The 26,925-nt window shown below is 57.6% G+C and overlaps 1 protein-coding gene across 3 annotated transcripts in view; it reads left to right on the top strand.

Annotated features, from left to right (window-relative positions):
- The window catches only part of TMEM104 (transmembrane protein 104), a 59,827-nt gene extending 34,720 nt beyond the window's left edge, over positions 1-25,107 (top strand). For 2 of the 3 annotated variants that reach the window (XM_049635803.1, XM_049635805.1), the window contains 2 exons: positions 6,055-6,148; positions 21,002-25,106. In XM_049635803.1, the coding sequence (XP_049491760.1) occupies positions 6,055-6,148; positions 21,002-21,762 (855 nt within the window). In that variant the 3' untranslated portion in view covers positions 21,763-25,106. Of the gene's footprint in view, positions 1-6,054; positions 6,149-21,001 lie in introns of all 3 variants that reach the window. The other variant, XM_049635804.1, reaches the window with a different exon arrangement.
- The last annotated feature ends 1,818 nt before the right edge of the window (positions 25,108-26,925 follow it).

The raw sequence follows: 26,925 nt of genomic DNA, 5'->3' as shown, positions 1-26,925 counted from the left end.
GGCAGCCGAGAGCCCGAGGCTCTTCTCAGGGGGGCCTTTTCTCCTTGTTAGGGCTGAATATCCTTCTCTTTTGAAACCAGTGGGTACTCTCAGAGCAAACACTGTTTTAATTTGCTCCTCCTAAATCAGAGTATGTTGATTTCACAGCTATTTGGGGAAGAGAATTTTTTTTTCCCTGACACCGTAAACCGCTCTCAGGCAGAGGGGGTTAGTTGCCTGCCCGTGTGCCACGCACTCTGCTCAGATGCTGCCAGTGGCAGGAGGGACCGGTGGAAGGTACGAGGCAAGTCAGCAAGGCCGGGGTTGCCTCTTCTTCCACTGCAAGGTAACACCTGTCCACCAGCCGCCGCCTCCTCCAAATTCACCATATTCTGCAGATGCTCACTGGGCATCTCACGTGTGCCAAGCCTTCCTAGGTATTGGGGCGAACAGGGACACAGTCCTTGCCATCATGGTGCTGGTACTCTGCTGGGGGTGGGGGCGGTGTGTGCACAAAATCAACCCCTGAGAAAGGAGCAACTCAGAACCTACCAGAATTCGGTAATGTGGTACTGACTGTGCATTTGGTAATCCAGGCAAGGGCCCTAGGGAGGAGGAACTTGTGGAGGAGACTGGCCCCCCAGCAGAGCTTCGAAGGTGATGGGAGTGAGGAAGGTAGAAAGGGGAGTTCTGTGCCAGCAGGTGGAATCACGAGGGTAAAGGCATGAGGCTTAGTAGTGTGATGTGGGGATAGGAGGTGCTGGAAAGACAGCCCAACAGGATGCGGCGTGCAGGGATCGCAGCAGTTGGGGGGACAGGGTCAGGAGACTTCCGCTCCTCACCCCCCCCCACCCCCGCCGCTTTCGTACTGTCTGCACACCTCCCTGGTCCCTCAGCCCCCTCATCGCTAAAATGAGGCATCGTCACCTGCCTGGTGACCTCACAGATGGCCGGGAACAGGACACGAGACCGCATGTGTGAGCACTTTGTTTTTTGCTGTTGTTTTTTTAATGTTTATTTTTGAGAGAGAGAGAGAGAGAGAGAGAACGCAAGCAGGGGAGGGGGTGGAGAGAGAGAGAGAGGAACAGAGGATCAGAAGCAGGCTCTGCACTGACAGAAGAGAGCCCAGCATGGAGCTCGAACTCACGAACCGCGAGATCATGACCTGAGCCGAAGTCTGAAGCTTAACCGACTGAGCCACCCAGGCACCCCCACGTGCGAGCACACTTTGCAAAGTGACACAAACCTGCGGCATCAGGGAGTGACGTCTCACAGGGCAGCGCGGACATGAGGCAGCGGTTGATGGGACAGAACACGGCAACCAGATGCAGGAACGGGCTTTTGAGTGGAACCAGCAGCAGCTTCCAACATCCACGTGGTTTCCCTGACCAGCTAACCCTGCAGAGGATTTGGGCCCGGGGAGATGGCAATCAGGCTGCCGTGCTTTTGTTCTCCTGCACCGACGCACCCACTCCTGCCTCCCCGTCCCATACACTTGGCAAAGGACATGACCTGCAGCCAGCCCTGGGCTCGTTCTGTGGGCAAAACAAGGTGGAGTTGTGTCAGGGGAGCCTTTCCTCTGTGAGTGGGTTGTGGAGTTAGAACTCAAGACGGCGGAGGCAGGTGGTGACTGTGGCTCAGCCTCGGCCGCTCCGACTCGAGGGTTTCTGAGGCAAAGACCCGCTGTCTTGAGTGGCGGGTGTTTTCTCCCATTCCGTGGCTGAGGCCTGGCTGCTCAGATAGCTCCGAACCACTCCCAGCAGGAAGGTGGCGGCCTGAGGTAGCGGGTAGCCTTCAGTTCCCGGATGCCAGCCAGCTCGTGTGGGCATGAGCATCTGGGCTTCGGGGTCTCAGCAGAGCCACCGTCCTGTGCTGGGAATCCCCAAGTGCAGCCCACACCAGCCTTTCCCACGTCCCTCAGACTGGTTTTAAGGAGCAGATTCCCTTCCCGCCTCTGGCAGGCCGAGGGCTGGGTCTCTATTCCCTGGTCCTTGGGTGTCATTTCTGGAGGAAATGTGCCGCCTCCTGCCAGCCCGGTCCCCTGGGGTGTGCACAGTCGGGTCAGCCCTCCCGTGGGGGGCACCGTGCCCAGCACTGTGGGAACGTGGATGTGCAGGAGCGGCAGCTGCTACCCTGGCGGAGCCAGAGAGGACCCCTGGGGGAGGAGGCATGGCTGATTCCAGGGAGGGGAAGCAGAAGACAACAGCTGGGAGCAGGAGTGGACTTTGGACTGGGACCAGGAGTAGAACTTTGGCCAGCAGAAGTGGAGCTTGCCGAGCAAAGGCCCGACGGCTGGAGGCTCTGGGCACATCAGAGACTCGCAGTGCAGCCTGGGACTGCTGGCTAATAGGTTCTGGGGGCAGTGTCTTCAGAGACAAGGTTGAAAAAGATGGCTGGAGCCAGATCATGGGCCACTGGACTTTGTCATCTCCAAAATGACAAGCCCTTGAGAATTGCACAAGAAAGATGCAGGTGTGGCTGGGGCTGAGTGTGGGAGATGACACTGGCACCAGCTGGCTCTGGGCCCAGGAGGGAGAGGACAGGGTCAGAAGGATGGGGCGGATTCCCCGAGGGATAGTCCTAAACTCTCCCCAGCCCTTTGCCTACCTGATTCCTCTTACTTTAGGTATCATTTTGTCTGTGACGTTCACCTGGGTGCCCCCACCACAGCCCCACCCACACAAGATCAGGAGCCCATGCTGTATGCTCCGCTTCCCCTCCAGGATGGTGACAAATACACTTCTATGGTTTTAAGCCACCAAATTACAGTAGTCACGAGGCACTAGCACAGAGTAAGGAAGGAATGAGGGGTTGTTGGAAGTTTGGAGCTGGCACAACTGGAGGTGAGTGATGTGCTTAACCTATATGGGGGACACAGAAGGGAGGCAGCCGTGTTACCTTTGGAGTGCCACCAGGACACTGGAAAAGCCACGCCCAAACATTGCTGGGGCTTCATTAGCAGCGTGAACTGCCTTGCGTCCATCAAGACTGGCAAGGTTGCCGTGGGGCCTTAGGTGCACATTTAAACTCACCGACCCAAGAAGAGACCCGAGCGGCCCCCATTGCACCCTCTCAGGTCTGTCTCAGACCTTTTTTCCCAGTGGCCAGTTTGAAGATTTAGTTAGAAACCAGAGAATGGTTCTTTATTTTCTCTTTTTACAAAACGCATCTGTCTGCAGCAGTTGGTGTCTCTGCCTCCTGTGATGAGTCGGGCTCGGAGAGTCCTTGAACAGAGTCTGAGTTTGAACTGATCAATGGCATTTGGGGGTTGGACACTTGCTCAGGAGCCAGCTAATTCATAATGTCATATGGGCTAGACGAGAAGACCCAAGAGGATAGGCTGTCTTTTGGCTTTTTATCTCTTCTTTTTGAAAAAGGAAAGGGAAAACAGAAGGTGCCACGCTTGGCTGTTCAGCATTCAGAGATGAACTCTGTCCCCGCTAGACCATGGGAACACGGGGGCTGTCTCTCCTCCCACGCCCCCTTTCTTCCCAGAGACCGGGCAGCCTCAAGGCGGTGTCCTTTCCGGCTCTGGATGCCGGCCCCCGCGGGCACCGAGTCTGGCTCTAACTAATTTACAGAGGACACCTGTTCCTTAATTAGCCCAGCCTGTGCTGTGTGTCTCGTCTGGGCCACCCCCCCCACAAAGCGTGAGCTCGCCGCCACTCGAGGGCTGCTGTTTGGCGGTCCGTGCGCTTTTGCCCTGTGCTTCCCGAGCGACGCCGTCAGTCTGTGCTCCTGAGCGCTGGAGGAAACCACATCCCAGCCGCCGTCCCCGCCGTGGGTGTCACAGCTGTTGACCGGGTCTTCCAGAAGAAACCCTCGCTGCCAGTCCCCACTGCCGTCCCTAGGACCGGATGTGGGAGTGCCAGGCAGGTGTGGACCCTCATTCCGCGCCCGTCTAGACTCCCGTTCCCCATCACGCAGATGGCACCTCGCGCACACTTCCTACTCGACCTTTTTGGGATGTGACTGTCTACTTAATGTGTTTAACTAGAGGGAAGCTCTCAGGTGGGCTGGGATCCCACCCTGCAGGGTGTTGTTAAACCTTGTCCTCATGCAGAAAGTGGATGGTGGTAGACAGCTGCGGGGGAGGGGGCTCTAGCATCTGGGGAGGGACCTGTGCAGGCTGCAGTAGCAAGATTCCCTGCCGGTAGTCATGGGGGCTGGTTCTCCTGCACTGCCCCGCCCCCCGGCTTTACATAGCAGAACCCTCTAAAAGCCATTCCTTAGGCTTCAAAGATGAGATCTGACCTCCCACGTAGCCCCCCCCCCCCCCACCGCCGGCACCCTGAGAAAACATCCAGCGTGTCCAGTGGGCATCACGGGTCAGAGGTGGAGTGCCCACGCCTGCCTGGATGTGCCAGGAGTCCAGTTTGGGGCAGGTCACGGTTATTTGGAGACATTTGTGGCAAGTGGCTTTGTCGATAATTCCTCAAGACTCTCCCTCTCCCAGCCTTCAAAAAAGAAATTCTGTTGAAGTTTCCCTAAAGTGGTTATTTTCCAAAACGCCAGGCTGATGCTGCTGCAAAAGCCGGCTTGCTCTGCGGGGCTGGTGATTCTGCCTCACTGAGTCCTGGCCTGCAGGGGACACCGCCCCCCCCCCCGCCGTGTTCCCCCCTCTCTGCTCCTCCCCCCCCCCAGCACCCCTAGCCTAATGGCAATGCTTCACCTCCTCCTGACAGAAGCAGAGCTGGCTGCAGGCCCCCAGCAGAAAGCCCTTTCCAGAAGTCTCCCAGCCCTGGAGCCCTCCTGGAGGCCTTGTTCCCCAGCTAATTAGAGCCTTCTCCTTAAGCAGTACTTTAGTCTTTGGTGTCATTCATTCTCACAGTGATAATGGACTTGGATAAGAGGTCACAGCTTCTCCCACATCCTGCTCTCCTTGGGGTTGGGGGTGGGGGAGGGACGGGCACAGCCCCCCTTCCGCCAGCTCCCGCCTGCCTGTCACCCTGTCACGGGGGAGCCAGGGAGCCGGGGACTGGCCGCCAGGCTGAGCAGCTGTGATATCTTCACCCAGATCACAGGGCCAGAGCCCGACTCCCCAAAGCGGGCCCTGCTCCCCACATTCGGGCCTCTGCTGCCTGCCGCACCTCTGGCGAGTGTCATTAGCATTAACGTGATAAAATGGCGCAGTGTAAATGTTAATAAGGTCTGATGCCTCTGCTGCTTCCGAAGTGGCAGATTGGAAATGGTCCCATCATCATAACTCCAACCAGCAGCTTTTAATTCTCTGCTCCCCGAGCATCCAATTTGGCAGGAAATCCTAACCTTCCCTCAGCCCCCAGCCCAGCTCTGCTGTGCCAGCTTTTACCCCCATTTTCTTTTGCACAGAGGGTTCAGATTTCCCCCAGACTGGTTTTCTAAGACAGAGCTTGATTTCTTTTTTTTTCTTAATTTCTTTTCCCTGTTCTCCAAAGGGAAAGAGAACTGAGCCCCACACTCATCTCCCAGTTTTCCTGGCTGTGGCCCATTCTCTTCTTGGTCCAGGACGTTCCTCTGAGAGATTTGCCCTGGAAGCCACTGGCTCCGGCTCTCCAGGTTTTCCCTTCTCTTTAAGTTATAAACATTGCTGATTAACGACATCCTGATGACTTCTTTCCTCTGAAGCCTTCAGAACAGTGTTGTCTCCACAGCGCTGTGTTGTCAGGGCCCCTGTGTCCCGTCCTCCCCAGTCCTTTCTTTCCAGTAAACTCTGGGGGCCTGAGGCACACCTGGGCTTCCTTTCAGATCTTCATCTCCCTGTCGTCTCACACTGAATTGGTTTTCGTGCCCGGCTGTGTGCCTGGTCCAGGAACCCTCAGCGTTTGTTGAAGAGAAGTAGCCGACAATGTCCCTGGGTTGTCGCCTGGGGCTTGCCCAGAAGGTAGTCTCTGGACAGGAGGCATGAGGAACGGCTGACGGCAGGGCTCTGGATTTCTGTTGCACCCAGGGGAATGCACCACGTGATGCTGTTTGCCACCAGGGAGCCTCGTGGGTCCAGGTGCCCACCGCGGGCAGAGGCTGCGTGGGTGGCGTGTCCTTCCCACACGTGCACCCAGCCCCTGCACCCCCTCATGCTAGTTTTTGTCATTACAGGCTGTCTTCACTCTCCTCCTTGGACCCTTCACCTTCTTTGACGTCCAGAAGACCAAGTACCTGCAGATCCTGACCTCCCTGATGAGATGGGTTGGTGAGTGAGAAACATCTCGAGTCTGTCCTTTCTCCCCTTGCCCTTCCCTTACCCGTTCCGAGCGTGTGTGAGCCCTCGCGGCATAGCTGGAACGTGGCAGGGGTTCCTTGGGCCCTGCCCACCTTTTCAGTAGTGTGGAAATACAGTACCGACTTCAGGATCACATAGTGGGGACAGAGCCAGAGCTAAGCCCAGCCTTTTTCACACACCCACGCGCGCCGCTGTCCCCCCAACCCCCCCCCCCCCGCCCCCAAAACCCACAGGCTGGGCCAAGGCTCCTACACTCCCGGGTCTGTCTCTGCTCCCTCAGGCCACAAGAGCGGCACTGCTCTGCCTTCTCATGGGTGCACCGTGTGGCAGTCAAAAACCCAGTGGGCTGGGGCAGCCACCTCCGCATTCCTGGCCAGCAGGGCCTGAAAAGACACCTTATCCGTGATGCCTTTTGACTGATGCCCTGCTGAACAAGAGCACCACTGTCCCCAGGGGTAGTTTGGGGGTCTCCACCCACTCAAGCAGGTTTGTGGTTGGGAGCTCATTCATTCCACCGCACCATTCTGGAAGGTCCACGCTGCTGAGCCCCTTAGACCCAGGACCAGAGGGTGTGGGGTCCCTGCAGCCCCTGTTGGTGGGCACATGCTCCAGGATCATTTGTATTCCTGTTTTGGGCTAAAAGCATAGAACACTGTTGCTGTTGTGATGGAGAGGCCTGGCAGAGTGAGTCTGCCCACCTCCAGCACCTCACCTGCCCAGGCACAGAGGTCCCCGAGGACCCCGGGGTCGGGTCCCCTCCCTCCCGACTCTCTTCTCTACTTCCTCTGCCACTGCCTCTGCTCCCTCACCCAGCATCAGGACTCAGGGTGCACCTTGTTTCTCATGCCATGCCAGCACTCGATTAGATCGTGACGAGCACGGGGCAGCTTCTGATAACAGTGATTTTTGGCAATTCTGGCGCATCCGATCTTCTGGTTCCACCTACTCTACTCGGGATTACAGGATCCCAGCGTGAGGAGCCACCGCGTCATAGGGGTCTTGGTATCTCCGTGGGAAGGGACCACGGCAGGCATCCAGCACAGGCCCCTGCTCCCCCAAGGGCAGGCTCCACGAGCGTGCACATGGAGTGACCTCTTGCCCAGGAGCTCGTGGTGAGGAAGGCCCCTGCTCCACTCTGAAGGGATGGTGGTCAGCACTGGGAAGTCCTGCCTTGAGCCCAGTGCAGCAGCCTGTAACTTCTTTCCACCTCGGTCTTTCCTTGCAAGGAATTGAGAGCAGGACTGATCACTGCTGTGTGAACTTTGAGGCCTTTGTAACATGATAAACCTGTCTTTCATCACCCAGCCAAGTGCAGGGAGCAGGAGGGCACTTCTCCAATCCCTGGATGGGGCGGGCTTCCTTACCTACCCCGCTCAGCCGGTCCAGTCCTATACGCACCTGTGCAGTGCTGTTTGCAAATGTTATTCACACATCTCAAAGCCCTGGGTTAAAGTAACAAGACCACCTGGGGGAAAATGAGAACTCATTACTTAGAACATGAGGATCGCACTGGCCCCAAGGGTATGGTGCTAGAATTGAGCCCTTTTGGGTGCCAGGAGGGCTTCCCAAAGTTGGGATCAGCCGGGATCACAGCCACTGCTTTCCACCCTTCTTCTTACAAGTCTGCTTCTAGGAAGTAGGTGAAAGCCCCAGTGACCTGCAGAAGGAAAAGTTCTCTCAGTAAAGCAGTACTCAGAGGAAAGTATTCCTCTTCTCTTCCTGGCCCTCCTCTGCTCCCTACAGGCAGGTCCCAAGGTCCTGAAAGTCTTGCCCCTCCCCCACTTAGGATTGGCTGTCCTTGACCTGCTGCATCAACAACCATGGGGGAGGGTAGAGGCAGGGCAGAGAGAGGTGGAAGGACTCCTCGCTTTAGCCACCATGATGGATCCCCGTGTCAGCCCACAAGAGAGCTACCCAGATAGTGACAGTTCATAGCTTCCGAAACACCCCTGAGCCTATTGAGCATGACCAAGTCCTTCCTGCATCTGGTGAGCAATGCATTCATTAAAAGGAAGGAGATGGTCAAGAGCGAGAGGAGGAGGCTGACAGGAAATAAAGAGTGATTGTCCGTGTGCAGGATATGAGACATCCCCCAGACCTGAGACCTGGCCCGCGCTCGGCTCCCACCTGCAGAGAAAGCACTGAGTTTCTGTTGCCAGCAGGGCCCCCGGGACCTCAAAACCCTCTCAGAGCAGCCCTTCCTCCTTCCATGCTGCTGTTGGAGCCCTCTCCTCCCCAGAACCAGGTTCACAGAGTGCAATCAGTGGCTCAGATTGCTTTAGAACACTGCTCTGTTCACCTCCCCACCCACCCCACCCACCATGGCAGGCTGTCCTGCCCCCTCGTGACACCGTTTTGCAGAGCAAGGTGGTGGTCGCCCTGGGCGGGGGCAGGGGGGGATGGGGCGGCGGTGGGGGGAGGAGTGCTTGTCAGCAGAGAGGGCCTGCGGGAGAGACCGGCATGTGAAGGTCCTCCACACTCGCGTGTCTGCATGGTGACATTGTTGTCAGTGCAAGTCATTTGTCTCTTCTCTCCCTTCGATCCAAGAGATAATCAGATGGCACTGGCCTCTCCACAGACCTGTGCTCGAGCGCTCCGGGAGACTGCGCAGACAGTCCTTTTACTTCCTGAGAGCGTCAGACCCCTGCGCTTAGAAAGCAAACCTCTGTGTGACACAGAACCCTCTGAAGTGAAAGAATTGCCCAGTTAGGTCAACTCTAAATTGTAGCCAAGCCTAGGTTTTGATTCCCAGCTGGGGGCGTGGGAGCCACTGGGGCCCTTTCCTCCGTGGATCTCGTGGGAGGCGTTTCCTTCGTCATGGCCCCGGGCACCCACACAGCATCAGGAGCCAAGGCAGGGGACAGAATCCCAGGGAGCTGCCCAGGACCAGCAGACAGGCAGCCTCTACTGCGGGGAGGGGCGGGTTCTGCCCACTGAGCATTTGCAAGGGGGTCTCTCCTCTGGGCCAGGCTCACCCCAGGTGATTTTTCTAGCATTCTAACAGCACCAAACCCCCGTTTGTCCCCTCAAGTCTGCGTCAAGTTTCAGTTTGCAATGAACTCCTTTACATCTTGCTTCTGAGAAGCAGCTGTGCGGCCGTGTCCCCCCATGACCCTCCCTCCTTTCCCACACTCCCGCACACCCTGCCCCTTCCCTCTCCCCAGATTAGGGCCCAGACGGTCCAAGAGAGCCGAGCGGGAGTGCAGGGTGGCAATAAGCCGACTTGGGTTCTAGGAAGACAAAAGGGAAGAATGAGCACCAAAGGGACCGGAAAATCATAAATAAATGTGCTGAGCCGGAAACTTTCTTGAGCTTAATTAGGAATTTGTTCTGCCATCTGTTGAAATGAGGCTGGGGAAGACTGCAGGAGCCCCGCCCCGAGCAGGGCCCCCAGAGCTCAGGACCGGCTGAGAAGCCTATAGGCTGGTTCCTCGAGGCCTTCCTCCACACTGTCCTCCAGTTCATCAGCCCCGGATGCCTCTCGTGCCGCCAGAAAAGGGCTTAAAGGGTTGGATGGCCTTTGCAAGTAGCCACTTGTCCAGGAAAATGTCACAGCATATATGACAAGTGCCAGCGTTGATTCATCTCTTTTGCTCCCCAAATAAATTCTGGGGAGACCAGGCTGGTCAGTTTGGGAGACCTGGGTCACAAGTGCCTCTGAAGGTCTCCAGTTGCCATCTGGCAGGTGAAACTGTTCAGGCCTCCACGGACTTCCTGACCCCCCTTTGCTGTCCAGTCACCTGCCCCAGGGCTGCGGCTTCAGATCAGTGGCAGTCTCGGGAGCCCAGGGCTTCAGCTCTGGCCCCTCGTCACATTGTTCCCTTCCACTTGGTCCCGGGGTGCACCAACAGCCCAGGCCTGCTTCAGCCAGCCTCCTGGTCTGGCCATGGCCAAGGCAGGGCTCGGCCGTGAAGATAACATGGGACCTGGGATCATGTGGAAAGGGCTGTTAGCACAGTGCCTGGCCCTGGGTCAGCATTCATGTATTAGCCACAGTGTGCAGGCCTGCTGTCATCAACTGTGGTGGCCCTGAGATCAGGGACATGGCCCCAGCCACCTCCAGAATGAGCTGTGGCTCTGGCGGTGAGATCTTGAAGCATTGCCATTTGGCTCTGTCAGCCCTCCCCCCACCCACCCCAGCGCCGGTCCCCCGTGCACCCCAGCAGCCCCACCAGCCCCACCAGCCTTCACCCTCACCGCCTTCAAGGAAGCTTGAGCCCGAGAAAAAGGAGCAGCAGGCACATCTCACAGAATGGCCCGGGGCTTCCTCTTTAGGTCCTGGCTCTCATTCTGCCAGGGGTCAGTAGCCCGGGGACACTTGGCAGAGATACAGCCGGAAGTGCTGTCCCACAGACCCGGGAGCTGGGGCCACAGAGTCTGAGCCCTAAGCCACTAAGCAAATGATTAGACTGTCCCCACCTGGGACGCCTGGCAGGGAGCTCTTCAGCTGGAGGGGCCGAGGCAGCATCATTACTTTAACCCCCATTACCAGCTTCCGCCGCAGGCGCCTCCCAGTTGGGGACACACACAGCTGGCTCAGCCTGGGGTGCCCCATTTGGTGTTATTAAAAACCCGATTCTTTCTAATAAAGCACAACAGCCCTCCTCGGTCTGGGCTGGCGAGGACCCACAGGGCTCCTTCCTCTGATTGTGTATTCAGAACAGCGCCGTGCGTATTGCGCCCGTCTCTGTGCTCCCCTCAAAGTGGGTCAGGCGCCAGCCTCTCCGAGCGTCTGTGGGCAAACTCAAACCTCACGAAGCTCCTCAGCCCAGCGTTCCCTGCCTCCCCCCAGCAGGTGCCCCAGATTTGTCTTCAGACCGAGCCAGCAGGGAGAGGTGGGACTCAGCGGTGGTGGCCCAAGAAGCAGAAGGTCCCCAGGAGGAGACCGTCACCGGGGAACATAAGGGCTCTGCTTTCAACCTGTCCCCCAGATTATCTGTGGCCGCTCGGCTGACCCCCCTGCAGATCCATGACTGATTCAGCTGAGTGTCTGTTGGTGGGACTGCCCTGATCTGTCACCGCCGGCAGCCAGGGGTCTTCTCTGCCTGGGCCGTCTGTTCCCCACATCCTGTTTGCTCAACATGCCAGCTTGGTGTGTGAATTCTTCCACAGCCGCTCACTGCTGTCCCCCGACTAGTGCTGCTCAAAGGTGCAGGAGGGACCCCCTCCCAAAATGAAGGCAGCATATCGGCCCCCTTTGAGCAGCCGGCCAGCTTCGGCCTTCGGCAGCGTCTCGTGCTGCTGTTGGCCTTTGCTCCCTGCCTACCCTCTCTGGGCCACTGTCCAGGGCTTTCCTGGGCCATCAAGTATGTGGCTTCCCCTCGTGCCTCAGCCAGTGGAGGGAGTCCAGGAAAACTTTCTGTATGTGTTTCATTTTGGTCTTCATCCTCAGTTTTCTAAAAGTTCTCTCTGCAAACGCCGAGGTCAGTTTCAAGGAAAGGAAGCTGGAGTTTCTGTCTTACTGCTCTCGGGGCAGGGTGGGCACCCAGTGAAAGTTTGCTGGAAAGCCAGCCCCACACCACCAAATCACCCCTTTCATTAACAGGACTGACCCAAGAGCCCTGCTGGGCCCTGAGCAAAGGCCACCACATGCGTCCCCCCCTCCCCCACTCCTGTGGGCAGCCTTTCCTGCCAACAGCTCTGCTCTGCTTGTGGCTGAGATGCGCACTGACTGGGCCATCGGCCGAACCCAGGAGGTCGCAGGCCAGCTGCCTGGACACTGGCAAGGGGAGGGAGGTAAGGCCCAGCTTGTGATGAGCAGGGTGAGGTCTCTGACCAATGACAGCGGCTGCAGGTGTGTGACTGCTCAGAACTGGGCTTCACACAGGCCAGAGTGAACCTCAGGCATGCGTCACAGGCAGCCCTAGGTGTCTCAGAGCTAGTGGGGCCCCTGGATTTACATCCAGACCCAGGGAACCACACGCCCTGTGGGCGCACGGCCTCTCCTAGTTTTCTCCGTGCTCTTTTTCTCCATTCTGGTTTGTCTGTGCATCTAGCTGCTGGTGAGGAGACGCCTTGGTCGGCTCAGGCTGCCATAGCCCAATACCACAGGCTGGGAGGCCTGAACAGTAGAGATTTATTTTCTTGGTTCTGGGGGCTAGAAACCCAAGATCAAGGGGCTGGCAGAGTTGGTTTATGGTGAGACCTCTCTTCTGGCGTGTAGACGGCCACCTTCTTACTGTTCCTCGTGGAGGCTTCTCTCTGTGGGTAGGGAGAGAGCTCTGGCATCTCTTGCGCCTCTTAGAAGAATGCTGGTCCCGTCAGATGAGAGCCCACCCTTATGACCCCATTTAACCTTTGTTACCTCCTTAGAGGCCCCATCTCCAAGCTATCTCCTTGGGGGTCAGGGCTTCCACATAGCAGTTGGAGGGGGAGATAATTTCAGGCCACAATAAGAGGAGAGGACTGAACGGCCTTCAGGAAAGGTGACAGTGCCGAAGTTTTATGTTTGCAATCTCAGAAGGAAATTAGTCGGCTAGTAGCCAGAGGCCCCATGGTCTCGCTGTCCCAGCCATTACGAACTGAGCTTGCTCTGACAACGTAAGGATGAAAAATTGAGACGCTTGTCTCCCGGCCGCCACTTGCTGTGCTGGGAGGGTGTGGAAAGGGGAAGGATGGAAAGGCCAGAACTCTTGATTTCGTACTTGAGACCTGATAGCTTTAGAGACTCAAATGCCTGCCCTTTGCCCAGGGCCCCCTCCTTATGGCACACTTGGAAAGAGGGACTGACCCTGCTCTGAGTTCTTTGTGGTAAATCCGCCACAGAGTAGAGCCTCAGTCCTGTAAGTTAGTCACCCAGGCGTCCTCTTCTGCTTCCGTGATGATGATGATGACAATGACCATGAGGACAACAGAGCTGGAGTCCCCCAGAGGGCACAGGGGCTGGCTCAGCATGGGAACATAGATCAGCTCTGAATTCCCTCTCTTCGGTGGAAACACAGATGACTCTGTGTGAGTTACTGCAGGCAAGGCCAGTAATCACAGAATGTCTTGTGACCTAAGATAAAATCTGACCCAGGCCCTAGACGTTTGTGGACAAGCACATCCGTGCAAGCAGCTTCTCATTTTTCCCCAAGGGAACCCCTCCCAGCCAGAGACCAGTATGTCCTGTTTCCTCAGGCGTGAAAGGAGCCCCACCCAGACCCACAGCCTGTTCTCAGGTGGGAGGGTGACGACCAAGGAAGGATGGACTGGTGCAAGCTGCCCAAATCCAAACATCATTCCTTGCAGTCTTGGCCCCTGGTGGAGAGAGCACGCACCCAGAGTCCCCACAGGTGACAGAGTGGTGGGGACAGCTTGGCCTTGTTTGGCCTCCTGTGGAGCAAGAGGGAGCCGCTTGGTTCACAGAGCAGGTGTGAGCAGCCCAGGTCTGATGCCCCTGCCAGAGACGCCCAGAATAGGGGATGTTCCTGGAAGAGTTATGACTGGCCCAACAAGGGGGAGCGTCACTAGTATGATCCAAGCCCCTGCTTGTAGCAAAAGGAGAATCATGTGAGAACTGGGGATCGACAGGTTCCTGCCTGCCCAGGACCAGGGTTATCAGGATGGGAGATACGGTTTCTACAATGATAAAAGTGACTTCTGTGTTCCTGAGAGATGTCTTGGGCCAGGCTTTGTTGCACCATCCTACACTGTCCCCCATGATTCTGCCATGATCACCTCCATTTTTTTTTTAATGTTTATTTTTGAGAGAGAGAGAGAGAACATGAGCAGGGAAGGGGCAGAGAGAGAGGGAGACACAGAATTGGAAGCAGGCTCCAGGCCCTGAGCTGTCAGCACAGAGCCTGACGTGGGGCTCCAACCCATAAACCATGAGATCATGACCTGAGCTGAAGTCCAGTGCTTAACTGAGCCACCCAGTTGCCCCTAAAATTTTTATTTGTTTTTGAGAGAGAGAAAAAAAAAAAAGCATGAGTAGGGGAGGGGCAGAGAGAGAGAGGGAGACACAGGATTCAGAGCAGGCTCCAGGGTCCAAGCTGTCAGCACAGAGCCTGATGCAGGGCTCCAACCCACGAACCGTGAGATCATGACCCGAACCAAAGTAGGAGGCTCAACCGACTGAGCCACCCAGGTGCCCGTGGTCACCTCTGTTTTCAAAGGTGGTAAAATGGAAGCAGTGGGAGGTGACAAGATCACCCAAGATGACACAGTTCAGCGCGGAACCCAGTGTAACTTGAGAAGCTGAGCTTGTTTCGAGGACGAGCAGCAGCTTCCCTCCCCCACTGGTGGTCTCCAGGGCATTTGAGCTTCTAGAGGTGAGCTCCACTCACACCCCCAGCCCTGTGGGTCTCAGGAACCTGCAGAACAGAACAGCTCTCCATTCCCAGTTGGTCCTGTTACTTAAGGAACAAATGCCCAGTCACCTGCTCCTGCTTTTAGGGCCCAGAAACTGCTCGGTCTTTCGCTGTTCTCAGCGCAGGCTCGTGTTACCCCATCAACTCCTCCCTGCCCTCCTGAGTCTCCGGAGGCCCAGGCCAACCTCTGACCAGCCTAACGAGAGACACATCTGTGCCCCAGCATCCTCCGAGGGCAGCACCATGGTGAAGGAGGAAGCTGGTGCCAGATCCTCCCCGGATCCAGCTCTGATGATGGGCACAGCACGGCCATTCATTATCATTAGCCCTGGCATGTTGATTCTCTGCTTGGAGAAGAGAGTGCCGTCCTCCTGACAGCTGCCTTGATGGATAGCCTCCGCCTCGCCTGTGTCAGAGCTAGAGCCACTCAGGGAGCTCAGAGCAGCAAGGTATTTGGGACAGCACAGCCTCGGGACTTCTGGGGCCAGGTCCAGAGGTCAGAGACTCAAAGAGCAGCTCTCCAGGAAGCACCCTGCCAAAGCAAGGCAGGATACAGCAGCTGACTGCGGAAGGGCCTGGGTGCCTGTAGCACCACTGTGGGGAGAGTCCTGGGGGAGGGATAGGGGGCTCCTGGGAGACTTCTGCCCTGCCCTCCCCCAGGCAAGGAGAGCCCTGCCCCGTGTTCCCCAATTCCAGTGGTGCCAGGGCAGGTGGTCCAGCTCATGCCAGTGCTACACAGACTCCGGCATTCTGTAAGGAAAGTGGAGCCCTTCCCAGGCCTCACCCATGCTCCAAGAGCAGTGAGGGGGAGCCTCACCATGGCCCAGAGGCTGGGTCTTACCCAGGGATGGGTTTTGATGCATGGAGGACAAAGCTGGCTAATGACCATTCTGATTTCTGCCCCTACCCAGAGCCCCAAGAGAAGTAAACTACAGTTGCTGGTTGGATTCTCAGGAAGTATGCATCAGAGCCCTGGGTCCCAACCTCAGACCCCTGCTTGTCCCCACCTCTGTCCCAAGAGCAAGTCAGCTCTGGCTCCCGGGAGACCTGGACCCATCTATGGCTTCATACAACCAATGAGGCCCAGGGCGAGGGGCCCAAGAGAGGTTGCAGACTCAGGAGCTGGAGAGCCAGGGGAGGCTGAGCACTGGCACTCATCTCTCACTCCTCCCCTTGTAAATTGGGACCATCTTTGCCCCTTGGCAGGAGCTCAGAAAGGTGTTGGCCCACCTGTCCTACTCTCTGAAAGGAGACTGGCTGTGAGGCTAGACAGACAGCCGTGAGGCCCCGCAGCTCCTGGCCCGAGCTTATCAGGCTTGCTGGCAAAAGAGAGGAGGGGCAGGAGGCTGCCTCTGGAAAGCAGTGTTTCTCTTCGGACCCCTTTGAGAGCCGAGTCAGTGCCTGGGTAAACGTTGTGAGAGGGCACCTGCTTAAGTCACCAATGTCCCTGTGATGGGATGCTGACATTGTCATGCGGGGCATTCATGGTATAAATTCATGAACCTGGCCTCCTCAGAAAGGGAAGGGAGGTGTCTTCTCTAAGCCATCTGCGCAGGGCTCCCAAGGACCGGACGTGTGGGAAGGGGACCAGGCTGTGGCTCAGGGCGAATGGATGTGGTGAGGCCGGCACGGGAACCCCGAGCAGCTGCCAGAATGTGAGTAGCCCACCTCTCCTGGCTACGTCAGCGGGAGCCTAGAAACAAACGCTCCCTGGGGCCCTGCCTCTGGCCCCTCTCCACCTCCTGCTGCAAGGGACTGTGACAGCCGGAATTGGGGCCTGGGGCCTGGTCTCCCCCTGTTACCCCGGGTGGTTTTGTGCCCAGGTGCGCTCGGACAGGGATCTCATCACCTCCCCTGCAGCTGATGTGGCCGTTAGCCAATTCTTTCTTCTGTTGTAATTTGTCTCTGCAACTCGTAGCTGTTGGTTCCTCTGGGCCATAGGCTCCAGGACAGGGGTGGCATTTACTCCGTGCGCTGTCCCCAGGTGCCCAGAAGAGCGCCGACACACGTGAGCACTCGGAACAGCTTTGTCGAATGGGTGGATGGGTGGGTGGTCCCAGCTGAGCCAGGAGTTACTCAGAACAAGCGCAAGTTTCTCACGTTGGCTGTTACTTCCACTGTCTAAAGAGAAGGCTCATGTCCTGTCTCACCACCACGCAGCCGCACCTTCCAAGGCCGACAGCCACTCCTCATGTGACCTGTGTCAGGCCCTCACCTCCTTCCCTGCCACAGAATCCTCCCCAGCAGCTCACTGCCTCTCCTCTCCCCTCGGAGTGTGAGTTCCAGTGCCAGTGCAGGAGGATGTGGATTATGACCCACGTCCGGTCACGTGGGCTCTCCGAGCGTGGCCTGTGAGGGTCAGAGAGAAGCCAAGCCATCCCTGCCCTCTGGGACTGCAGGCCCTGGTCAGCAAGATGTCGGAGAGCTCTCAGCGTTCTGTCCTCTGCCCATCCACACCTCCCACACGGCCTCGGCCAGGTGGGCGCAAGTGTCTGTGGCAGTGGCCGGCCGAGTCTCGGGCGTCGATGTGTACACTCAGAACTCTGCTCTCTGTCATGCTTCCTGACAGAGTCTGTCGCTCATAGACTGTCACCCTCATTTCATCTTGATTTATTAACAGGCCTAATGGGTTTGGGGAGCAGCTGTCTCCTAGGGATGGGACCATCAATCTAGGAGATGGCTGTGGAGCTCTGCTCCTCCAGCAGCCTTGGGAGGGAGGAGCCAGGGATGGGGGGGTGTGGTCACAAGGGCAGAGGCCAGATAGCCAGATGGGTGCCTCCAGTCCTGGGCCCCTTGAGCTCAGAGCCACCCACACCAGGCTCTCCTGCTTCCTTCCTGCCCCTTCCCTCTCTGTCCCTCCATCACAACATGAAGTCTGGGGCATCACTCGTTTCTTTTGAACTTGCCAACTTGGAGACCAGGCCAGAACATTTGCCCTTCCCTCTCCACTCCTGAGGACATAGCCCAGCACCTACCCTGTGTCCTCACAGGGATTGGGGTGGGGGGCGCCGAAACTCCCTGGTGGCTCCCACTTCCACTGCCTCTTCCTAAGCTTTGCCGGGGCTCGTCCGCCCAGAGCCGGCCCCCACTGTGTTCCAAGCCCAGGCTCTGTTCCTGGGGCGTCTACTCCGGGGCATCGTGTGCCCTTCCTCCAGAGAGCTTCTCAGCTCTGAGCAGTGTGCTCATCACATGCTGCTCCGATGAATGGCCCTCTTCCCCCTGACTGGAGCCTGCGTGTCCCGAGAGCAGGGTGGGGCCTGGCACCCAGCAGACGCTTGGTCAGGATCCAGGGGGCGAATGAAGCCCCCCCCCCCCCCCGGCTTTCCCGTGCTGGCAAGTCACATAGCTGTGTGAGCATCCGACAGAGCAGTGCCGGTGTGGCCAATGGGTGTGGGGCTCACCCAGGGTGGCCCCCAGGTGAGACTGTCCCCTCCAGGGCCTTATCCAGGAGCTAAAGCCCCACGATGTGGCCACTTTTTAATTTTCCCGGAATTGCCTCCCAAGAGCCTCTTGTGTCTTCGTTCCTGGATAGGACCCAGCATCTAGCCCCTGGAGGTAGATCTGATTTTTGGAAATAGACTTGAGTAAGGCAGCAAGGTGGGGTGACCGCATGGTGATGCAAACCTAATTACAGCTAGAAGATTGTAAGATAAATTTTCTTATCTCCCACAGCCATGCCTTTGTAACCATCCTGAAAGTTCTAGAAAATGCCCTATGCCGTCATTGACGTAAAGACCCAGCCCCGAGACAGTGACTCCAGACTGTCAGTAGCTGTACTGTCGGGGCGGAGGCTGCCCACGAATTCATGTGCTTTAAAAACTCCCGTCTCTTGCCTTTGGGGAACCTCCAGAAATATGTGTATTCGCAGGAAGGACAACACCTTCCCGCCGTCAGGGCTGTCCCGACCACTCACCCTGGAACCAGCAAGCCTGCCTGTCCTACACCTTGCCGGAGATGTAGCGTTGAGGACGAAGGGGGGCAGAGAGGCACTACCAGCATCCAGGGCTGGAGGCAGCAGTGACTGGGAGTTGCCAGCCCTCTTCCTCCTCCCCCACCGCGCCCAGGGCTCCGAGCCCGAGCCACAGGGCCAGCTTCTCCACTAGCCTGTTTCCAAGCTAGTCACACCAGGTGACGAGGTGACACCTGAAATGGTGGTGGCAGAGCAGGTTTTGAATCTTGCCTTACAGCGGCTGACCCCGGGGCGCAACCTATGGCCGAACCGCCTGCTGCAGCCTCTTTTTTTTTTTTTTTTTTTAATTTTATTTAAATCCAAGTTAGTTAACATAGAGCGGAATAATGATTTCAGGAGTAGAATGTAGTGATTCATCACTTACATGTAACACCCAGTGCTCATCCCAACGAGTGACCTTAATGCCCGTCTTCCATTTAGCCCATCCCCCACCCAACACCCCTCCAGCAACCCTGTTTGTTCTCTGTATTTAAGAGTCTCCTCCGTTTTGTCCCCCTCCCTGTTTTTCCCTTATTTTTCCTTCCCTTCCCCTGTGTTCGTCTTTTTTGTTTCTTAAATTCCACATATGAGTGAAATCATATTTATCTTTCTCTGACTGATTTCGCTTAGCATAATACACTCTAGTTCCATCCATGTTGTTTCAAACGGCAAGATTTCATTCTTTTTGGTCACCGACTAATATTCCACAATGTATACACCACATCTTCTTTATCCATTCACCAGTCGATGAGCATTTGGGTTGCTTCCATAGTTTGGAATAGCTAATCACCAGGCGGCCCCAGGCCCCCACCCCCACCCCAGCCCCAGACTGCCAAGCTTTGTGTTGTAACCCTTTCTGGCACCAGATAGACTCCCTGGCACACAGGGGCCTCCGCCTCCACCCTGCCCCAGCGCACTTCTGTGCTGTGGTTCTTCCACACGGATCTCTGCCCTACACACCCCTCCTGCACTCACCTCCAGAGATCGGATGAGCCAGGCTGGCAGGGTTCTGGGCTGCCCTGTAGCCCCTCCCCACCCTCCAGAGGGTTAATCCAGAGGCAGTTCTCCAGGCTAAGACCCCACAGGAGGGGCTGGGTCGCCATTTTCGCCTTGACCGACCAGAGCACGGAAGGAAGAGGGGCCATGTCTCTGAGCAGCGAGAGTTGTGGGGCACTCAGAGTCAGGAGCGGCCAGAGCGGGCTGAAGAGGAAACAAATCATCTTCTTTATTGGCAATTTGCACAGGCCTCTTCCTTCCCCCCCCCCCCCCCCCCGCCGCCACCCACCCTGGCTGCTGTCCCTGGTGTCAGACATTTCTGATTAAAAGTGATAGATGACGTTTCTGTCCATTGCTCTCCCAAGTGTCATTGTGGGAAGACACTGGTCCGGCTTTCTGTGAGTCCCAGGAGAAAGGCCACTTCCTTCCAGGGAGCCAGGGAGTGGGATGTGGCCTGAAGGGATGGCAGGGAGGGACCCTGTGCCTGTGATGGGCTGGGGAGGAGAGTTGCATGTCTGGGAACCGGCCTCTTTCAGCCCGCTGTCCCTTTCCCTGCTCTCCTGTGTGGCCCAATGAGAGACATAACTATCCTGGGGGACAGGCTAGAGAGGCCATCAGGTCTGGTCTGAATAGACACACGGGTTAGGGGACACCAGTGGTGCCTGTGTGTGTCGATGGCTAACAGTGAGGGTTCTGGGCAATCTGGATAGCAGATGCAGGAAGCCAGAGACACAGAGGGGCACCAGCCGGATGTAGAAGTGTGTCTGCCTTCAGGAGCTTGCGTACTGGAGCCCCAGCCGATGAGCCCGGTTCCGGGTATAAGACCTTAGGAGGGCTGTTGTAAAAGGCTGCCGGGTGAGGCCAGTCGGGGCCCTGTTTGCTCTGAACAGATGGTCCTAGGCCCTCTTCTGTCCTATAGGTAACCTGGGTCAGAGGTACTCCCTTGTCCCCTACCTCTGCCACCAGGCCCAGGACCGCAGAGCCGTGTGCCATTTGCCTCCTGCCTTGACGCCAGCAGCTCAGAGGGCTCAGCTCTTCCCAGCCTTGGTCTTGGTGCCATCTCCCCCCCACCTCCTGCCTGGTGTAGGCCCCTGGGTGCCCACCTCTGTGCAGAACTACCAGCGCACTTTCCCACTCCCCACCCCCTCAGATGCAGGTGCCCGTGGCCCAGGAGGACTCCCCCTCCCAGATTTTCTGTGCCCCTTCCCCCCCACCAGCCCCTACTCCCCATGCATACATTCTCTAAGCCAAGGGAGGGAGTGTGAGCACAAGTTCCGACCTAGGCCTGCTCCAAGAGAAGCCCCCTAAGGGAGCTGGGCAGCGCCTGGGCGGGCGCATGCTGACTGCCCCACGCAGCCCCCTCTCATGCCCAGGCCCCCCAAGAGATCCATTCCCTTATTCGCTGGGGAGGGGTAGCGTGGTCTGCAGCCACGGCTGACCTGCCCCACAACACGGTCATCAGGGTCACGTGAACTCCGGGATTCCCCTGGCGCTCTGGTCCCTGGGCAGGTGCCACCAAACCGACTACTCCCCAGGGAAGGGCCGGTTCCCGCTCAGCTGGCCGACTGCCCTCTTGTTTTTCAGCTTTTGCCATCATGATCGTGCTGGCCCTGGTCCGCATCGGGAACGGGCACAGAGAGGGGCACCCGCCCCTGGCTGACTTCTCCGGGATCCGGAACCTGTTTGGGGTGTGCGTCTACTCCTTCATGTGCCAGCACTCGCTGCCATCCCTTGTCACACCGGTGTCTTCCAAGCGCCACCTCACACGCCTGGTCTTCCTGGACTACGTGCTGATCCTCGCCTTCTACGGCCTTCTCTGCTTCACCGCCATCTTCTGCTTCCGCGGCGACAGCCTCATGGACATGTACACCCTCAACTTCGCGCGCTGCGATGTCGTGAGCCTGGCTGCCGTGCGCTTCTTCCTGGGCCTTTTCCCTGTCTTCACCATCAGCACCAACTTCCCCATCATCGCCGTGACCCTCCGCAACAACTGGAAAACACTTTTCCACCGTGACGGGGGCACGTACCCCTGGGTGGTGGACCGCGTGGTGTTCCCCACCATCACCCTGCTGCCTCCGGTGCTGGTGGCCTTCTGCACCCACGACCTGGAGTCCCTGGTGGGCATCACGGGGGCCTACGCAGGCACAGGCATCCAGTACGTCATTCCCGCCTTCCTGGTGTACCACAGCCGCAAGGACACCCAGCTGGCCCTGGGCTACGGGACCATCAACAAGCACAGGTCCCCTTTCCGCCACGCCTTCTGGGTGGGCTTTGTGCTGCTCTGGGCTTTCTCCTGCTTCTTCTTTGTCACTGCCAACATCGTCCTCAGTGAGACCAAGGTCTGATGGCAAAATGTGCCCAGTGACGAGAGAGGCGGGGGCTCCACTCTGGCCCCATCACTCACCTTCCCGCCTGCAGAGCCAAGAGCTAGTTCCTTCCCAGGGTTGCATGGGGCAGGCGAGGCCAGACTTGCGGAGGGCACCCTCCACGTCTCCTGCTAGGGGTCTTATCTCCACCCAGGATCCCACGCAGTCCGCGCCTCGCTTCACTCGCCAGGGCGGCCTGTCTCCCAGGCCCCCTGCCTGGGGCTGCCCCTGGCCAGCCTAGCTGCACAACCTGGGCACACAGCCGTCCCAGTTCCAGGACTGGTTACTGCTTTACTTGCCAGGAGCGGGCTTCTCCCACCGCACAGTAGGGACGCAGTGCTGGCCCTCCTGTTATTTATACCAGAGGCCACATCCCGTCCTCCTCTGTCCTGCCCCTCCTGCATCCTCGTCTGGGAAAACTCCACTCGTAGCTGCTGCCTTTTTGGGGCAAATCCCAGGCCCTAACTCTCCTCCCCACCAGGACTGCCAGTGACAGGCAGGTCCCACCTTCCCCTCAGGCCTGGAGTGGCCAGGTGCCACTCCACTCCCCAGAGAAGGCCTGGCCAGCCTCGATGACAACAGGAAGTGCTGATAGGCACCAGGGTCCCTTGACTGTGGCTCTGAGGGCCCTTGCTGTGGGTGCCAGCACCTGGCTGAGCTCCTGAACCAGGGGTGACTCAGGAGCATCAGGCAGGAGCAGTCCTTCCTCGGGGCACAGCCACCTGGCAGCCAGTTTAAAGCCCAGAGCCTGTGACCCCTCAAAGGGATTCTCTGCTCTCCTGACTGCCCCACTGGGGCCCTCAGGGTCTCCTGCAGTACAGGGGGGCGGTGCATAAGGACCACTAAAGGGAGCTACCCCCACCCACCATCACGGTGGCTTGGGGGCACCCTGGGCATGTAGCGGTGAGCAGGCTGTGCCTCCCACCCTGTCAGAGGTCAGGTCTGCGAAGCAAGAGCAGGCTTGGCTGTCCCTGCTCCCACTCCAGCACTAAATGTGGCTCACGTGGCTCCCTTTTGAGCCAGGCTCTGGGTGCTCTGTTCATACTCTCTGTGACCTTTGGGTGCTGTGGAGTGAGATGGGGCATCAGCCACCGTTCTCATGGAAGGAGGGGTGGCTTCCTGGCCACCTCACCAGCTCTTCCGTGGTCCCCTCCCTATCACAGGCATGCGTGTACCTGCTGGGCCAGCCCTTCTCGGAAACACAGGTGACTAGCGAACTCTGCATTTTCAATGTGCCTTCCGCTTCAGGACCTGGGGGTCCTTCCTGACCCTCCCTGGCGTGCCCCCAACCCTGGGCCTGGCCCCACCTATCCTGGAGCCCAAAGCAGCTTGACCTGGAGCTGCCTCTCTGGGGTGGGGTCTCAAGCCCCCACCCCATCCCCCTTTTGATTTTAGTGCCTTGCTCAGCTCTCGTTAGGGGATCTCCACAGCCTTCCCTGCATGGCGCAGTGTTCATACCTTGGTCGGAGCGACACCACCGGGTGTCCTGGGGCCCTTGGTGGTCTCCGAAGGAGAGGGAGGAGGACCTGGGGAGTCCACAGGCAGTGCTATCCCCGCCCCAGCCCCTGGCTGCCCCAGCCTGTGAGAACCCCTGGTCGTGATTGGCCATGGTCTGCTTTCTCACTGCTGCCACACATCTCGCAGCTGGTCCCCAAACATTGTGATTTTCCATCCATGTGGAAAATAGACGACCCTTCCCCATGTACCATTGTGGCTTCTTCCCAGGAGGCCCCACCCCCGGTGGGCAGAGCAGGGAGGGCCCCTGGGTGATGGACACCCATGGCTTGGGCTGATCTGCAGCTGCCCAGCTGTTTGCTGAAAACTCAAAACATCGGTCCTTACCCTTCTCCATTTACACTCCCTCTTGCTTAAGGACAAAGCAAATTAAATCATCCTGCTGCCCCAGGCTCCAAACCAAATTCTGGACGCAAATTTATTAGCATCATAAAGCCCAGGTTGATTAATGTGGCAATCTGGAGCCACACAGCAGTGCAGTCTGGTGGCTGCGTTCCCCTACTCCAAGCTGGGCAGCCCCAGGCCCGGAGGGGCGGAATCAGCCCTAGCTGGCCGCATCCCTGACGGTAACCCAGGGCGCTCACCACTGCCACTGTCTGGGATCCTTTACAGCTCCGTGTTCACCTGCTGGAGGCCAGATGGGGTCGTCTTCCTCTCTACTGCTGATAGCCAGGGGGCTTCGGGCAAGGGGGAGAAGGCCCAACAGCCAGACAGAACCCCGATGATGCTTGTTCACCACGTGCGTCAGGCACACTTGGCTGCAAGTGCTTACGTCAGTGTGGTGAGGGGGGCGAGCTGGCTCCTGATTTCCATTTTACAGATGGGCCCCCGAGGTCACTGGTGGGGAGGGCAGAAAAGGATGCCGGCCCAGCCTGACCTGGGTACAGATGTCTCCGTGGAGGAGGACATAAACCCGCCAGCCTCCACCTAACGCCTTTCACCCGGACTGACCCCGAGGCCAGGCCAAGGTGGGAGACCGTGTTCCCTCATGCCATTTTGCCAGGGGCTCCTGCCTGTTCCCTCACCTGAGGCCAGCGAGGCGGCTGCGGGCTTATAGATGGGGCAGATGGCAGGTGACAGGCTGGGAGGCACTGCTGAGTGGTGGAAGGTGGGCAGCGGGCACCTTGCCAGGCCCTTAGCTACACAGCTGTTCTCACCACACGGGGCCGGGAGCAGCCTCGGCAATAGAAACTAGAGTCAGAGTGGTGGGGGGGGATGGGGGCCGCTCCCCACCTCATGAGAAACCAGTCCTGGGGGAGGGGCCTGGCACAGGGCCATGTGACTGAGGGCAGGTGTAAGGCCGTGACCACGCCTGTCTCAGGGTCGGATTCCTGGGCAGGGCTGACACCCAGTTGGCTCTGCTAAGGGCCACTGAAAAGCTGGGTCTCCTGAAACAGATCCACTGTGGGAGAGGTTCTCAGTCCCTCCTCCCCAGGGCTGGGGCTCACGGTGGTGTCAGTTGGAGAAAAGGAGAAGTGATAGCTTCTCAGTGCCTGGCATGTGCCAGGCACAGTGCTAGGTGCTTTCTGTGTGGACCTTGGCATAATCTGGGTATTGAGACCATGGACCAAGAAGGCAGAACTGCCCCATGCAGGCAGCGAGCCTCCTACTCTTCCTCGTCATTTGTAGCACAGGGACAATAGTACCTGTGCCACTGACCAGTTGTGGGAACTTAAGTAGTGAGCTCAGTGCCTCGCACAGAAGTGCTCAATAAAGCTACTCTGTACTGGTGCCTGGCTCCCTTGTCACTGCCAGCCATAACCACACTCGTAGCCACAGGCCCCAGACTCACTGAAGACCCCGGTTTGGGTCCCCAGGCACCTGGTTGGTTTCATAGCCACCTGATGAATTGTAGCAACTGCCTGCTACAATTCAGAAACAAACTGGTCTGAATGCTTCAGGGTCCAGAGGGCTTTGGGAGAGAAAGTGGTCTCTGGCTCCAGGGAGCCTAAGGACACTTTCAAAGAGCCAAACCCAGGCCCTGCTGGAGACTTCTGGAGTTGGGACTAAAGCCCAGGTATCCTGACCAAGGCCATCATACCCACCTCCTGCTAAGCTCTTTGCTCCCTGCCCGCTCACGGGCCCCAGGAGAGAGGTGGTGTGGACAACGAGCCTCTCAGTAAAGCCCGGCGAGGAGACAGCCATGCAGCAGCAGAGAGATAGGAGTTCCTCCTACTGAGACAGGTGACCGAGGGCCCCCCTCTTGTTCCCACCAAAGAAGCCAGCATCCGGGTGCCTGGCGTCTGGGTGGACTCAGCTCGCTCTCTGCTACACAGTCAAGACTTTGTTTATGATGATTAATCATCTATGGCCTTGCGACACAGCTCCCTCCTCCCCCTGCCAGGCTTTCTGCCCTCTTCTCGATAGTGCAGGGCCCTTGGTCCTCTGTGGAGGCACAGAGGGCATCATGGCTCTGAGCCAGAGGCTGGGGAGCCAGGCCAAGCAAGGTCTGAATCCACAGTAGGCATCTTCCCTGCCTCCACTTCTTGTGGGGCCCACTTCTCCCCAGAAGACATTCCTAGAGAAAGAATGAGGCAGCCTAGAGCCTGGCTCCAGGAGCAGGATGGGCCCCTCCTTGGAGCCAGTCAGCAACAGGCTCAGCTCCATGTTTGGCTTTTAATTATCTTTCCAGTTCTTGGTTATTAATGATCTTGGGCAGTGAGCGGAGAGCAGCCTGGATCTCAAGACTCCTCCTGGCTTACCTGCTGCAGCCCTTCACCCAGAGCTGCACTCAGATTCAGGGAGCGGGAGGGGTCAGGTCCAGGGGGAGCTGGTAGGTCCAGGGGCTTAACTCTCTCACCACCAATGGCTGCATTCAAGGTCAAACTCCCCTCCAAGGCCTCGAGCACTCACCTAGACCCACATTTACCACCTGTGTCTGAGGTCCACCCTCCCCACTGCAATTCTGGACCTGGATCCATGAAGTCCATAGGGCAGAGGACATGAACTTGACTAATGGACTAGGGCCTCCCATTCTTGGCATAGCCCAGCTCTCCAGACACAAATGGAGGGTTTTTAGAAATTTCCCCCCACTCTAGCATCTCAGCTGCTCTCGTGCCTAAAACCAAACAAAAAACTTCCAGTTTTCATGACTCCACCCCCAGTAGTGGAGTGTTTGGAGACTGGAAAGGAGACCCAGCTTCCTGGGATCCAGCAAGGATGTATGGGAAAGGACATGGGGCAGCGGCTGCACGTGCTGTTGGCATTCAGCATTGCCCTCCCCGACCTCCTCCCTGTTACATGGAGGTAATTTCTGCCCTGCCTCACCCAACTTGTCAAGGACAGCAAGGCCTCAGGCTTTACATGTTCACAGTTGGAAAAGGTCTGACGGCACCAATCACACTTACTGTGTTTGTGGAATGAATGGAAGAATGAGTGCTTACTGTACAGAGTCATTGTGGGGCTACATGTTCACCACTGATGTGAAAGCATTTGGAAATTGTAAAAAAGAGCCATCTTTCTAGATGGTCCAGGACTGATGACATGTGACAGAGAAAGGAGGTGGGGCTGGGAGCCCAGAGGGAGGGTGAAGGACTGACACATCCAGAAGATTCTCTGACCATCTCTCCCCCCCCCCCCCAGGGGTCCCAGCACCAGCAAGGCTGAGCTGTGTCTGACCTCGGACGC

Source organism: Panthera uncia, chromosome E1, assembly GCF_023721935.1.
Source record: "Panthera uncia isolate 11264 chromosome E1, Puncia_PCG_1.0, whole genome shotgun sequence".
Lineage (NCBI taxonomy): Eukaryota > Metazoa > Chordata > Mammalia > Carnivora > Felidae > Panthera > Panthera uncia.
This window is presented reverse-complemented; position numbering and strand designations above follow the sequence as displayed.